The sequence below is a fragment of the Hyaena hyaena genome, unplaced genomic scaffold (genome assembly GCF_003009895.1).
Source record: "Hyaena hyaena isolate Hyena2069 unplaced genomic scaffold, ASM300989v1 scaffold_156, whole genome shotgun sequence".
NCBI lineage: Eukaryota > Metazoa > Chordata > Mammalia > Carnivora > Hyaenidae > Hyaena > Hyaena hyaena.
In genome coordinates, this window is record NW_024080788.1 from 2054556 (window position 1) to 2071232 (window position 16677).

The window sequence follows — 16677 nt, forward strand, 5'->3', positions numbered from 1 at the left end:
GAGTATGGATAAGAGAGTCCATTTAATGAAAGTCAGAGTTGACTCATCTTTTTTTCTCTCCTTTTCCTCCAGCTCTTTCTCTTTGTTGTCTGGAACTTTGAGCTCTACATGATACCACTGGTTTTGTTGTTACTATTGACATGGAACTACTTCTTGATAATATCAGGGAAAGATAACAGGCAACGTGATACAGTAAGTTTCTACTTTCTTATTTGTATGTGGTTTTGTTCTTATTCCGAGTTCCTCTGACAAGGTCAACGTTGATTTATTTTTACAAACTAGAAATTCTGTTTATAAATACTCAAGTTTGGATGAACGTTTTAATCAGTTCAAAACTAACAATTCTTTGGTCGTAACAGAATTAAAAAATATTCACCTATTTCTAACATGACTCATCTGGGTAGGAACTAAAATCAAGAGCTCCACCAAAGAATGAGCTATGATTTTTAATTATAAATGGGTTATTTCAAACGAGTACTTCTTTTGCTCTCCTTACTTGCTTTTATGTCTTAATCTTGAATTTAGACATAATATCCTGAAATTATTTATGATCAGACCAACCGAATGTATTTTACTTAAGACAGTTCTCTGTAGTCTGTCATTGGAAGGAAGGAAAGATTGATGGTTGTTGGCCTGGAAAAGTGCATAAGGTACCTTAATTCAATGAACATTCACTGAACAACAGCAAATATCTTTCTTCGTGTCAGGGCTGTATTAGGATTACCAGCTCAAGGATAAAGAGGTTTCTTTTAACCCAGGGAAAATTATACTGAAGCCACCTGCCCTCTCTGGCATTTTTGAAAGATTTTAGAGTCTGTGAGACCGTCATCTCTCTCAGAAAGAGTTCTAGACTGAGAAGCGAAAGCTAGCCAAATTATTATCATATCTGTTGTTCCGCCAACTTTCATTCCGCTTAGATGATCTCAGTCACTATACCCTTAGTGAACATACACCTTCCAAAAGCTTTCTGATATATAAATGAATGAGAGGGAGGTGTCTTTTCCAATTAGGATATTTGCAATTAGGTAACTTTATAGATAGTTACTGAGAAGAATTTAAAAGTTTGTCTAATGTGGGAATCTATTTGGTTGCCAGCTATTTGTCTTCACCAGATTACACAGTTGTTTTTGTTTTCGTTTTGCTTTTCATTTTATTTGGGTTTTGGACTGTTAAGGATCTACATTGGATTTCCAATCAGGAGTGGTTGCCGTCTACCATGTCCATAATGGTATAGGAACCAAAGTTATTTGATCATCAGTTGCATAATAGTATATCATACTTTATTATAATAGCATCATAATGGTTGCACAGACATACCTGTGACCTAAAACAACTTCCCTGTTAAATAATTCAAGCAAAACACACTTCAAATGGTAACACAAGCAGAACCTACTTCTTAAGGATACTTTTCTTTATCATCAAAGTAAAAGAAGAACCCTGAGGCACAGCCATCAAGTACATGGCAAAGTTGCCAACAGCACACCATGTTTATTTTCCTGTTTAATTTGAATATATTTGTTTCTCTGACATGGTTGTATATGGGGGGGGGTGTCTTTGTGTCTTTGTTCATCTTTGTACTTGCCACTTTCTCTAGAAAGTGTTTTTGCAAGTTTTAAGTGTTGAAAACATTTTTTGTAAGGTTTAGCAAACCAAACATGAGATTGTTAATAGAGATTTTAATGGTTAGGCAGTATTAACAGATGAGAAGTTATTATTGGCAAGGATTTTATGGATATGTATTTAAATTGCACACTGAGAGACAAGCCCCAAATGCCATCAGCATTGGTGTTATGAGGACTAATAGGTACTTTTATCAATTAATCCAGGATGTTTTCTTTAAGAAATGGGACTTGCTCAGACAATTGCTTTTTTGTCAAATTTATTTCAGGAAGATTGTTGAGAGAGAAGAATATCTATTTTTCATTCAGTTGCCTTGAGACAAATTTGCAAATAAGATTATTTGCAAATAGGAAAAACTGGTAATTTAGTTCCAGCTTCTTAATCCTATGAGGGGGCTTATCTTCAATATTTAGTCATTGGCTTGAGTATTCTTAGTGAAAAATTCTGTAACTGTAAAGTTTGCTTGTTATCTCCTCCATAATATACTTGCCTTGGCTGGGAAAGGTCCACTTTTACAGGGGAAATAGTTGTATGCCATGCATCCTCTTGTGCTTACAGTTCTCTAAGAATTTTTACCACTACTGAAAAGTTACATACTATGTGAATTTCTTTACTGCCCTTTTTCCCCAAAATATAATTCCAATATTGTATTTACCAAATATTTCATTTTAGGCTTATCTCTAATGGAGTTCCCCCTTTAGCCACAGACAACATTTTATTCCTTAAAATCTCATGAAATGCCAGCTACACTCCATAACTCTCACTAACTGCTTTTTATTTGCCCCAAACACACGATCCACATACTCCATTCTTCCTAGACACCAGAGCAGCAGTCATACCATTTCATTCAGTTTTTACTCAGTGGCTCAATTGAGACCTTATATAATTTTTAAATCCAATCAGTCTAATTATATGTCTCTGTCATACTTGGCTGTGCATTTGTACTCATTGCTCTTTTTGAAAACAAACCTGAATTACACCTTGCTGCTTACAGGTTATGTGCGCATGCATACACATACACACATACTTCTGTACATATACGTATATGTTCATACACACACACACACACACACACACACACACACACGTAAATCAAGGGAAAGTGTTTGTAGGGCCTGCCGTGCTGTGCCTAATTGACTCTACCACATAGTGAATAGCTCTGGAGGAAGGTATTTTGCCGAGTGCTTATTGCTATCCCCAAAACCACGCACCATTTTTCAGCATGTGTGAAAACTTTAGGTGATCTCTGAAGTACATTAATCACACCACTATGTGATTCCAGAAGACTTTCTGTTTTGCGAGAGAGAGAGAAGGAAGGAAGGAGGGTGGGTGGGCAGGCAAATTTTCTGTCAGGAAAAAAACATCCTTTGTACATTCAGCTGAGAAAATTTAATCAGGATGGAAATTGTAAAAGAAAACAAATCAAACTGACCTTGAGCTTTGTATGCAAGAGAAAAAAAGGAAGTAACGTTTCCATGACATAAGAAGTTGAAAAAAAAGCAAATAAATACTGTGAAAGATGAAGAGTACATAGATGGGTAAAAATTCTGTCTTCACCATATGGGTTGATAGTTGAGTTTAATACTAACATAGGAAAGGATTTCTTTGTGTGTTTACTGTTTATTAAGGAGACCATTTCCTTTCTTGGATGCTTAAGATTGTAGGTGCAAAAACCCCCTGTCTTTTCTCTACCATGGTGCCTGTTCTAGTTTAATGAGAAAAATGAGATGTAATCCTTGCCGAGTAAGTTTTGCTGCATTTAATGAGCTGAGCCCTTTGAGGACAGGGTAAGGAGGCTTTGCTGAGGCTCATGCTGTAGGCTCAGAGGTGCATATGAGAAAGAGGCGTGGTTAGAAATGGTATTTCACCTCTGCTGTTTCCCAGTTGGACTTGTTAAAAATAAGCTGTCCTACATCTGAATCTACCTACACTCAGACCATGACATTAAAATTTCTGGCATGAGAATTGTTAGGCTTTTCCAGAAGAAAAACAAACAAACCAACCCAAAACCTGTTTGTAAAGTCAGGAATGCCATACTTGACTTGGTTTGAGCTGTCACTCCAAACCCTGAGGAAGAGTCCCCCCTGCAGTGCCCATTAGGCTTGTCCCAACTACTCACATTATACTGTATACTGAAATTCTATAAGTTAAAGAGCAGATGCCAGGAAATTGCCTTTACTTGAGGCATAAACACTACTGAATACTCACTACACCCTGGGTACCATGTTAGCCACATTCTTTCTTCATGTCCTTCATGTGGCCCCCAGGAGAGAAAAGCTGATTATATCAGCCTAGCCAGTGGGTTGGGTCCTCATAAGTCAAGTGCCATCTGGTCTCTTCCTCTATGGCAAGCAGGGGAACACTTTCATGTGGTATAAGCATGGGTATGAGAGCCCTTCCTTGAGAGAAGGGAATCAGGTCTCCCAAAAGGAAAGACCCAGGTTGGCCAAGCAAATTAGTGGTCTCTTGTACCTCGTAGGACACCGGTATCATTATTAGTACTTTACATACAGGAAACCAGCCAGAGAGGTTTATTAGTTTACCCAAAGGGACACAGTTAGAACAGGCATCAGTTAGAAAGTAGCAGAATGGGTATTAGAATCTGTCAATCTGTCTGAAATTTTTACCTCTAACCTCCAGTCAAGTCTATTACTCTTGAGACTATATTTTGATACATCTCATGTCTCCCTAGGTAACTTTAGGCCACGTTTCTCCCTTGAGCTTTAGAAAAGCCAGTAGCAGGGCACCTGAGTGACTCAGTTGGTTGAACATCCAACTCTTAATTTCGGCTCAGGTCATGATCTCACGGTTCATGAGTTTGAGCCCCAATTTGGACTCTGTGCTGAGAGCACAGAGCCTGCTTGGGGTTCTCTCTCTTTCCTTCTCTCTTTGTCTCTCCCCTGCTCATTCTCATTCTTTTTCTCTCTCTCTCCATCTCTCTCAAATTAATAAACTTTAAAATACAGTAGAAAATCCAGCAGCATGAACTTCACCTCCAAGCACACAGATTGATAGAAAACCCTCATTTCCCCCACTTGACCCCCATCCTCCACATCCTCCTTCCTTTCAGTGAATGGAACAGTTATTTATTAAGCAGTTTCTATGTACCAGGTATCCTGCTAAGCCTTTTTGTACACAACATCTCTTTTAATTCTTTTAAAAATTTTTAACGTTTTTTATTTATTTCTGAGAGAGAGACACAGCATGAACAGGGGAGGGTCAGAGAGAGAGGGAAACACAGAATCTGAAACAGTCTCCAGACTCTGAGCTAGCTGTTATCACAGAGTCCAACGCGGGACTTGAACCCATGAACTGTGAGATCATGACCTGAGTTGAAGTCGGACGCTTAACCGACTGAGCCACCCAGGCCCCCCTCTTTTAATTCGTTACAATAAATAGTTTTATTATCATTTTACAAATGAGGAAATTCAAAATTGAAGAAGATAAATAATGAACTCCGTTGAGTAAGTGGCACGTGAACCTAGCTGTACCCTGTTTTGAAATCCCAGGCTATTTCCATGGTATATGCTTGGGCATGCCCTTCCTAAGGGCTTACTTTCTAAGTGTCCAGAGCCTTATGTGGAATTACAAGTATCCCCCAAATCCTTCTTACGAGGTTCCTAGTGACCTCTCATGAATTGGTTTGGTCCCCTGTTTGATCCCAGGTGAACCTACTGATTTCAAAACTGGTCATGACCTGTAGGACCATCCTTAATCCCCCTGGGAAAGCATGGGTAGGAAGAGTAAACCAATGCTGAGAACTAATATTTTAATATTTAACATTTTAATATTCTTGACATACAAAAATTCTTCAAGATACATTTTTAAATTACACTTTAAAAGAACATTCATTTGTACTGTCATGATACTCCTCCCACATAACAATCTCAGCTGCCTAATCAATGGAGGCATTAAAAGACTGAAGAGTAGGGTAAATCAATGAAATCATTCTCTGATTCATGATCTGACTGTGACACAAATTGAGCCAAATTCTTCCTTGCTAAAATACTTCAGTAAATGCTGAAATGTTTTGTTAGCTTCCTCAAATGGAAAAGCCCCTCAATTCTGCTTTTCTCCTGTAGAATCATAGTATTATTTCTTGTTGGATCTGTTCCCATTAGTCCCAGAGCACTTATTTATAGAAATAAAACTTAAGAGGAGAGAATTGTCTTTGTTGCTAGAAATGGCAGTGGTTGGACAACTTGGGATGGTCCACCAAATATAAGCCAGCAAAGAAGCATTTGCTTGTTTGAACTGAGTTCCTATAAATCAAATACATTTGTCATTTTCTCGGCCAGGTGCAAAGAAGTTCATGGTGTAATATATGAATAAGTAGAATATTGAACAAGTGAAATATTTCTAACAGAATCTAAAGAGGCTGACCAAAGTAGAGCTGAGAAGAGAGGACTCCATACGCAAAGCACATTGAATGTACAGTTAGACCTTCTCTACTTCAATACTTTATCATTCACAAAAGTAGCATAGACCACAAGCCTCCTCTGTTTGCATCTCAGTACCAAAAAAGACCACATACTTGCTCTTAACAGAAGCAGCACTGAGTCATACAGCCTGTAAACACATCTAAAAATGGATGATCACTTTTTTCTTCTTCCTGCTTATTTCAACAGCAATTTTCTCAATTTTTTCAGAAGGTCACCAGCTTGCAAAAATCTGAGAAGGACCATGAAAAGAACCAGACCTTTAGTTTCCGAACACAGTCACTAACATAAATTAAAAAAAAAGTAGAAACCAACAGCCAATCAGATGTCAGTAGAAAAGTTTATGCCCTATGACTGCCCTCAAAGCTGTTCAGCAACTGCTGAGCAGTGCCACATAATCAGTCGCTGGACAGATTGGTGTCCCTAGACATCAGTGATCATCACCTCATCAGGCTCTGGACATTGACCAACAGATTTCCACAATTTTTCCACACTGCTCAAATGTCCCCCACCTCACCATGCTCTTATCCCTTTTATCAGTAGATGACAAGGCCCCTACCCTGCAGATTTCTCTCAAACTCCAGCCCCTAAAGCTCTCTGGATTCACCCCCAATTTAAGATTGCCAGATTTAGCCAGTAGATATACAGATGCCCAGTTAAATTGGAATTTGAGACACGCAGAGATATCCTAAATAATATTCATTATTTATCTGAAATTCCAATGTAACTAGATGTTCTGTGTTTATCTGGCAACTTTATTCTAAACTAACTACACCTTGAATTCTTACTTCAAGCCCTTCTGAGATAAAATCTGATTTTTCTGGCTGCTTTCATCTTTCTCTAACACCTTCAGGAGTGGCATAGAAGATCCCCTCATGGGCAGGCACCATTCAGCCACAGCTTCAGCTCTATCTCCCCTGAATTCCAACAGAATTGTTTGTTTGTATGTGTGTTGTTTTCGTTTCCAAATGCAGGATGTTTATTGAACAAAAGGTGATGGTACTGGATGGAAGAGGGAGTTAAAAAAAGGAACCAGACAGTGCCCCTGCTCTTTTGTCATCTCTTTTACCCATAAAACAATGGTTCCTCACTTGGGAGTGCAGGAAACCAAGATTTTGCTGCTTGCAAAGGCTCCCACATTAAGGCTAGACCAGGACACGGTTCTAACTGGCTCCCAGGCCAGCATTCTGTTCTCCTCTCCTCTCATTCCACAGGGGCCCATTCAGCAAGCCCCCAGAGGGCAGCATCTTGGTCCGTTTAGCATAGCATGAAGCAAGGAAGAATGGAATGATGCCTTTCTCATCATGCAGATGGGGAAACTGAAGCCCAGGATAAGCCAGTAACCTCTACAGAGCCAGTGAATTTGTGTGAAACACACATGGTGACCCAGGGAGGGGCAGCACAGACCAGGTCTCAAGTTTTATGGAAGCACATGTGTTGTGTCAGCCCCAAGTTGTTCTGGAAGCCATATGCACTTCTGGGGGCCATAAGTGCAGCCAAACACCCCTGGCATAGTTTTTGGTGTGACTACATAACAGGTGGCTGGAGCTCTTGAAGTGCTTGCCGAAGGAGCCACATGTGAAGGGCTTGAGGTCCAAGTGTGATACATGGTGGTTCCATGCTGCTCCTTGGCTGCTTCCCACGTTAGGGAAAAAGGGAGCTTGAGGGATGGTGGATGTAGGAGATGAGAATGGAATGTGGCCAGTGTAGTAGCTGCTTTGAGAGCAGTGATACCTGGAACAGAGTGTATTTGTGGTTTCCCAAATAGTGACACATATTCTTTATGCCTTCTCCTCTTTCCTTAAAAATAATATATTTATGTCATTGATTGTTACAAAAATTGGATCATGTTAAGTGCACAGTTAGTATACTTATTTTTACATATTTCTTAAATATTCATTTTGAGAGAGAGAGAATGTGCATACACCCGGACAGGGGAGGGGCAGATAGAGAAACAGAGAGGAGGGAGAGAATCCCAAGCAGGCTCCATGTTGTTAATGCAGAGCCCAAAGTAGGACTCGAACCCATGAAGCCATGACATCATGACCCACGATCACGACCCCAGCCAGAACCAAGTTGGATGCTTAATGGATTGAGCCACCAGGCACTCCAGTCCACCTACTTTTAACATCACCAGCGTATCCAGAAATCTCCCTGAAACCACTGGAAGACCACATGATTATTAGTGATTGTGTAGTCTTCACCATTTGAATACTTTTTTTCTTAAACACTCATTTTAGAAATGTTTCAAATATTTTTTCATCTCAAATAATGTTGTAAATAAAAGTCTAACCAAACCTTTGAGACGATCCTCGTAGGAGAATTTCTGGATCAAAGTCTATGTACATTTTGAGTATTTTCAGTTGTTAATGCTAATTTGCCACCCAGTAAGATTTTAATATTTTATGTATATGTCCCTGGGTAACCACCTTGCATTTTTATCATTTTCTCTGGAAAACCATCCCTGACTTCACTCTCACTCTTGCCCCCAACCACCAGCGTACCCCTCCCAACCCATATCAAAAGGATAAGCGAAGTGACCTCTCTGAGATTCCATATTTGTCTCACTATATTGTAATAGTCACCTCACTGTGGGTCTTTCTCACCAGCCTAAAACCGTTCTCATTGAATCTTGCATTTGTGATTTATTCTCAGCACAGAGCAAGATGTCTCAGACACAGCAGTATAGTAGTGGCTCAAAAAATGTTTGATGAATGGATAAATATTTTAGTTGAATCTCTTTACAGGTCAAAATTATCTAATGTTTTGTTCAAAATTTTTGTAATGTTTATTTATTGTTGAGAGAGAGAGAGAGAGAGTGAACGGTGCGGGGGGGGAGGGGGCAGAGAGAGAGGGAGACAAGAATCTGAAGCAGGCTCCAGGCTCTGAGCTGTCAGCACAGAACCTGATGCGGGGCTTGAACCCACGAACCATGAGATAATTACCTGAACTGAAGTTGGATGCTTACCAACTGAGCCACTAGGCACCCCTTTTAATGTTTATTGTTGAGAGAGAGAGCGAGGGCGCTACTGTGCACATGAGTGAGGGAGGGGCAGACAGAGGGTGACACAGAATCAGAAGCAGGGTCCAGGCTCTGAGCTGTCAGCACAGAGCCCAAAGCAGGGCTCAAACCCACAAACCGCAAGATCATGACCTGAGCTTAAGTCAGACGTTCAACTGACTGAGCCAGCCAGGTACCCCCAAAATTGTCTAATTTTTATGCATGATTATTTGCATTCAACAAAAGTTTATTAAACATCTGCAGGCATAGCACTAGCTGTTGTTCAAAGATGATTAAGAGGATCCCTTCCCAGGACAGTTTGTGGTCTAGTGACAGAAACAAACAACTAAATCAAGTACATGAATATAATAGATGCAATAATAGGGATGTATATATAATATGCATGGTGTGTAACCAAAAGATCTTTAGATCACCTCAGATGTATGTGCATGTGCTGCATATGTAAAGAAAAAGGCTCTAATCATCTGTGACCACAGCTCTTATTCCAGCCTTCAGTCTGTCCCTGTCACTAACTCTGTGTTTGCCTTTAATACTTTTTCAGTTTATTGGCTGTCTTTCTACTCTATTCTCAGACTGCAGCTAAACTTCAAATTGGAAAGATAAAATTATAGAACGGTAGAAGATGAGTGTTACCTGTACGTGACATGTCAGTTCATACAGAGAAAGATGTAAAGGAAAACATTTCTATTTTTAAAAGTCAATTTACTAAAGATTCTCCTCACTGGAAGGCATACGTGTTGGTTTGGATCTGTTAAGACTCAGAAGAAAGATAGAACTAAAGTTAGCAGTAGCTGCCACAGAGAATGCTTATAGTTACTCTCGTATCTTGCCTACTCCTTCCCACCTTGCTCAGATTCTCCAAAGGTGCATATGAGAACATCCCAAGATCAAGAGGGGAGCTTCATTCTTCTAGAGGATTTCTGCCCTGAAAGCTAGCTCCTTTTCCACCAAATGAATTGTCTTGACAACCTAGAAATAAACTTGAAGATCTTGCCCCCATAAATAATAGATTTTCTCTTATTTGGGCCCCAGATGATTCCTGGGGTCCCAGAAACTGCTTGAAAAGCCAATTTTCTAAACTCCTTTCAAAGCCTCCCTTGCATCCAAAGAACTCATTACCTAAGTTGTTCTCCAAAGTGTCCAGCCCAAGTGTTTACCTGTATGTCAACCAAATGGTTTTATTACCTTTGTTCTTCCAAAAGGTCTTCCCCCACAATTTTGTCATTTCTGTGATTGAAGAGGGAGCTGGAGGAGAGAAGAAAAAAGAGTACTCACAGTTTTGGTCTCGGTTCCCAGGGTGCTTGTGTTATTCTTACTCTCCTTCTTTTTAGTGATAGTCTGTTCTTTGTGAATGATTTTGCCTTCTCCTTATAATGAGCCCAAACTCCTTCAAACATTATCGTGAGGGAGGCAGGAGATACGATCAAGAGAAGCACCTCGTAGCTGACTCATGATCCCGTGACTAGTTTGCATCACTAGCCTGATCATTATACCCATTATACCCTTTGTAGTGGGTGATGTTGGTACAGGGTTTCCTATGATATTTGTGGAGATTTATTGTTCTGGTTCAGAAAGATGACAAGAAAGTGCAAGACTGGGTGGCTCAGTTGGTTGAGCGTCCAACTTCAGCCCAGGTCATGATCTCCGGGTCCGTGAGTTCGAGCCCCACATCGGGCTCTATGCTGACAGCTAAGAGCCCGGAGACTGTTTCAGTTTCTGTGTCTCCCTCTCTCTCTCTGCCCCTCCCCAACTCGTGCTCTGTCTCAAAAATAATAAACTATAAAAAAATAAGAAAGAAAGTGCAAGACCTCAAATAACTAACTAGAAGTAGAAAACAAATGGTATGTCTTTATCTGCTTGTGGAAACTGTAAATCAGAACTATTATAGGAGTCTAATAATTTGGAGAGTTTTATATTCATTATTTTTTTAGTGTTATTTGATACACATTTATCAAGGGCAGACAACCTTAAAACCTTTCCACCATCGTGTACATAGAACTGTAATGGTACATGGAGGTAACCAAACTGAAATATGCCTTCAAGAGCATTTTCTGTCATTTGTTACTGAATTTATTTCATCATGAAGGAAAAAAATAACTATCATACCCTACTATTTTTTTTAATCAAATATTCTGGTAACATACTTAAATGAAAGAAAGTTCATCTAAACAAATTTCCAACTAGGTGACACTCCCACAGTCAGCATCAAAAACATCTTAAAAATGAGTGTTGCCACTACTCATGTCTAGTTGGTTGAGGTTAAAAGCCCAAACTCTGAAATTAGGAAGATGTGAATTTAGCTCCAGACTTTCCACTTGTTGACTGTACACATTTACTCATCTCATGAGCCACAGTTTCCTCACCAATAACACAGGGATCATACCCACCTTGTTGAGGTCTTGTGAGGATTAAAGAGACAACCTACTGTGTTATACTGAGGACACAATAAATGACAACTAGGCACCTGACCGTGTGGAAAACAGGACAAACTAGGGTGGCTATAATGAGGAGTTAAGCATTGTATGTCACTTCTACTCTTGAAGAGTTCCCTTGTAAAAGCTCTTTTTATTTTTTAATGTTTAATTTATTGAGAGACATAGAGAGACAGAGCATGAGTGGGGGAGGGGCAGAGAGTGGGGGAGACACAGAATCTGAAGCAGGCTCCAGGCTCTGAGCTGTCAGCACAGAGTCCGAAATGGGGCTCGAACTCAGAAACAGTGAGATCATGACCCAAGCTGAAGTTGAATGCCTAACTGACTGAGCCACCCAGGCGCCCCATAAAAGCTCTTGAAGAGAATGGTTTTCCATGGCCATCAGTCTTGGTTTTAAGCTTATAGACCAAGACAATAGCATTGCCACAGAAAGATTTCCTGTGTCTGTAAATCCCCTGCTATGTGTACGGAAGTCCCACAGAAACAAAAACTGTATTTTTTATCAGCAAAAGAAGCAGATGAAGAAATTTGACCAGTCCTCTACAGATGAAAGCTTCTTGGTAACTGAATTTTACAGAAATATCATAAATAAATGCTGTTTTCCAGATCCTATCAATAGATATTTGAAAGTAACATTTTTCTTGTTTATTGTAGTACAAACCTCCACCACACACAATGCATCAAGACCAGGACCAGTAACACTGTGAGCAAGGAACAGGGCATTTTTCTGAACCATATTTGAGTCCAAAAGCACAATACACCTTCCTAACAGCCTCTCTCTGGTAGTCGACTAAGGGAAGGAGGAAGGTAAACCCACACTAACGTACCAGGCCTGGGCACAGGGACTAATTTTAATAAATCAGAATAGAACATGAAAATGTCAACTTAATCAAGCATTTAAATTTTATTAATCAAGCCTAATTTTTATGAGTGCAAATAATCACTGAAGCTGGACAAATTTGTTCTCGATTGCATCAGAAACATAATTTTAATATTTAATGGACTGATGAATTTAAATGGAGAATTATCTTTATGAAACATGCTCTTCATAATTTGCCATTAAATGAGAAATAAAAAAAATCAACATAAATCTTACATAAAGGTTATTTAACTAAATGTTGGTACTATAAATATTATAAATGCATTATGCACTAATTTAGCGATCATACAGTACACTACATAAAGCAGACATGATAAGTGGACCAGGCAAGCTTTTCCTAGAATATAGAGCTCTTGTGTTATATTGTGGGAAGCTCATGATAAAACGGTTACGGAGGTTTTATGTGAGGTTTCGTGAACATTCTTTTCATTCAGGCTTTTATGCTACAATTCACCATTCACCACAGACATTCTTTCCAGTTCAAATGTAGGTCTACACCCACATGGGCCTTCTTTTGTGAGGTGATTATTCTTTACAAAGAGAGATAAAAAATATTTTTATCATTATTATTTATAGAAAAGGGATATAAAGAAAAAAACCTAAAGTTTTCTGACTATATGATTTTTTGACATTCAAAACGCAATCTCTTTTTAAAGTTAGATTTTTCTCACATAATGTTCTCAGGGTTCAAAATATCCTAGGCACAAGAAGAACAAAAGAGAAAGAAAATCAAATTAGTGTCGGAATATTTTTTCTACACATGTCCACCTATTCCCCTCACCCCTTCCGTTACCCCCAACAGACTGTTTAAAATAGGGAGTAGCTGCGAATTTCTGTACAAAGTGAATCAAACCTAATAGAGCAGTATGGTCCAAAAGTTTGCGAACGTTAATCTCCAAGATAAAAGATTGCTGCTGCTGCTGTTGTTGTTTTCAAATTCCGCTGTTCCCAAAATGTAGTATTTTCCCCTATTCCATGTGCTAAACCTTAGATTTATCTTAAGAGGAACTTCTTGACTACTGCAGCTTCAATGCCCCCCATCATGCCTGCAGGGTTAGAACAATGCACAGTTCTGGGAAGAGTGTACACGTGGTAACTCTAACAGAGGTCAGACCACTCCCTCCTCTTACTTTGCAGAAAATGTTTTAAATGGATAATGTGGGCTCTTGATGAAATACTTAAAAATTCCTAGGCTGGTTTTAGAGTTTGAAACATTTAAAATTGTGCCCCTTCCCTTCCTTTTTTTTTTTTTTTTTTTAAACAAATCTGTGCTTCTGGAATGGAAATCTGGTTTTATATAGAGAGGCTCGAGTGCATAGTTTTCTTTTTTATTTGAGATCTGTTTGCTTTGAATTCACAGAGAAATCTGCCTTTGAAAATACTAAATTTCATAAAATAGATTAGTGATGCATCTAGTGATCTTTTAATTTCACTTTGCAAAGCATGTGAAACAATTCAATTTGGGGGACTTTTTATATACTTCTTTTTTAACCTGACAAAAAAATAGTTTCAAAAAAGCATTGTCATTTAAAAAGCACACGATAGGTTAAGAGTTGACCTATTTTTTTCCTGCTCTGTCAAATTAATATGCAATATCCTAAGACACCAAGCTTAGACTTTTTCCTGCCAGCAGAAACACAATACATTGTGAAGCCTTTAGATGGAGACATAGTTCAAATAAACACTAGAATTCTGTTCACAATGCTTTGTGTAAGTCTAAGAATGAACATTTAAGAATACTCAAAAGGAAATATGAGAAGAAATTCATTTAAGATGCTTATACTGATTATAGAATTTATATTATTATTTGGTCTTTCATAATGGAAGAGGTTTCCCACATATTAAGCTGACACTTAAAAAAATAAAAGGTTACATATTCTTGGCCAGTAAAGTAAATTTACTGCCCCTGCACCTTACAGCAAAGCGTATTATACTGCAAATAAGAATGTTGTTGTTGATGATGCAGAATACAGGCTATATGTAATCAGTGGCATGCATCAGAAGTCATCTGATAGCCACATTAAAGCCACATTTCCTATTAAGAATCAGACTAAATTACAACATGGCACTTCCCAGAATGAGCCAAGGAAATGCATTCTGCAAGAAGAAATAATTGTATTTGAGTGTCTCTGTGAAAATCAGGAAGTCTTTTAGCAGTAAGTAATAATGCTTTTCTTTTTAGTCTGCCTTCTTTTGTATTGCAATATATTCAACCTCACTGGCAGGCCTATCACACTAATTATTATTACATCTAGTGGTTCAGTTATCTTGATGACTACTGTGGCTGAAATACTCCAAGGTCAAATCTTTAATAGCGTGAATCAAACTAAGCAGCCATCATACATCCAGTTGCTTTTGAGATACACTAGATGAAACAGTATATCCCAGACCTGTTTACGACTCTTATTATTCTCTCAAACGTGGAGTAAATTATATGTGTGGCTTAATTGCGCCATTCTTTTGCAAAAGTTCCTTCTCAAAAATTTCGTGAGAAGCAGATGTGCTGTTGTGAAAATGACAGGCCAAGCACACCTATAATGATCTTATTGACCGCAGAAGTCTTTTGCTTAACCTTGGGTACTTTTCAATGATCTGAAATAATCTGAGCAGTTATATGAATCTTCTCAATCCATAGACTTTCAGTAATTCCACATGATATTTACACATGTAATAAATTCATTGGCACACAAATGCATGCTCTGCTTGGTTTATGCACACACAAAAATGGTATAAATGAACTCCAGACCATGGTGAAGAATACCGTTCTCTCCAAATTCCTTTATATCTCTAGGGTGGAAATAGACATTTAGTTTGTAATGTGTCCAAATATAAGCATCTGTACACATTTGGATGTTCTCTGAATATGAAATTAAATATGAAACTTCTTTCTTTTGTGACAATTTTCTTTCTTTAATTTTTTAACATGCAGTTGCACATCTGGACAGCAGTGATTTCTTCTTTAATTTAAATGTGTTGCTTTTTTATAGACCGTGTTTGAGTAAAGCAATTTGAATTGTGCAACTATTCATTCTGAACATAGCAAAACATCTATTTAATTCAAAGATTATTCCCAAGGAAAAAAGTAAACAGATGAAAGAACCCGGTTTGTGTCAGCTTTGGCTTTTGAGTTTCTGGCCTTGTGGTAACTCAGTCGTTATCTTACAAGGGTAGCATAACCAACATCCTTTTGTTTTGTTTTGTTTTTTCTTTAAAGAGTTACAAAAAAGTGGAAGCCTTCATTGCTAGGAAAACCATAATACAAAGTATTTCTAGAATTATTGATAGGCCTTTTAACCCCCTTTCGTCAGTTTTGTCTTAAAACACGCACCCTAAACTGGCATTAAAAAGCCGCAATTAGGATTCACTGCCCCCGTGATGACTTTAACAAAGAAGTTGCCCCGAGTCCACTTTTTCTCATCCCTCTGCCGCCTTAGTCATCCTTTTCTACATCCCCTGGTCCCCTCCCTTATGCATCATTGTCTGGTGCAGTAACACTGAACATGGCATATTTTTATTCAGATTACCAATGCCATTATTAACATTTTCAGCCAAATAAAATTTTATTTCCTTGCAAATCACAAAGCGTTTAAGTTGTGTTGAATTATAAGTCACAATCTGAAAAGAGCTCCTATGCAACTATACAACCTATAGATTCTACAGATGCAATCTTGCTCCATTTGAAAATGGATTTTTAAAAGGTACAGCCACATACTATATTTTATATGTTAATGACAAGTGTTCAGCAAATATGGAATATGAAGGAAGAAATATTAGGCTTTCAAAAATAACATTATCTGCTTATTCTTTGGCTGTAATGTAGCTGGCATGCTGCATTTGGGGCTGTCTACGTGTGTTTTTAAAAATGTCATCTTTATTAGTATTACATTCAAGGAATAGTACCAAGGAATCAGTTTCTTTCAAGACCTTCCTCCAGCGTGTGGCATATAAGTCTGTGACGAGCGACATTACAGAAGGTCATGTCACTTTTAACTGCTTGCATTACATCTTTCTGATTTCCCTAGTGCCCTTCCTTTGTTTGATTAATACTACTTGCTTTCAAGCAAGGTATCAGAAAGCATAATTTGGAAAGAGAATTCTAGAGCCGATATGAGATCTCCCCCTTGAAGGAAAGGGAAAGGAAAAAACAACGTTGTAAAAATGTATCTTTTAGAACACATGTATTTTTTTTTCTCAAGGAAATCCTGCATATGTGTTGTTATTAAATTATTGTTGACAAATGTTTGGGCAACTGGACTTCATATACTTGCAAACAAAAGTATGTAG

The 16677-nt window shown here is 38.4% G+C and overlaps 1 protein-coding gene across 1 annotated transcript in view; it reads left to right on the forward strand.

Annotated features, from left to right (window-relative positions):
- Positions 1 to 16677, forward strand: part of MCTP1 (multiple C2 and transmembrane domain containing 1) — a 517686-nt gene that overhangs the window by 423306 nt on the left and 77703 nt on the right. The window contains exon 18 of the mRNA XM_039239406.1: positions 73 to 192. Within this exon, the coding sequence (XP_039095337.1) occupies positions 73 to 192 (120 nt within the window). The remainder of the gene's footprint in view (positions 1 to 72; positions 193 to 16677) is intronic.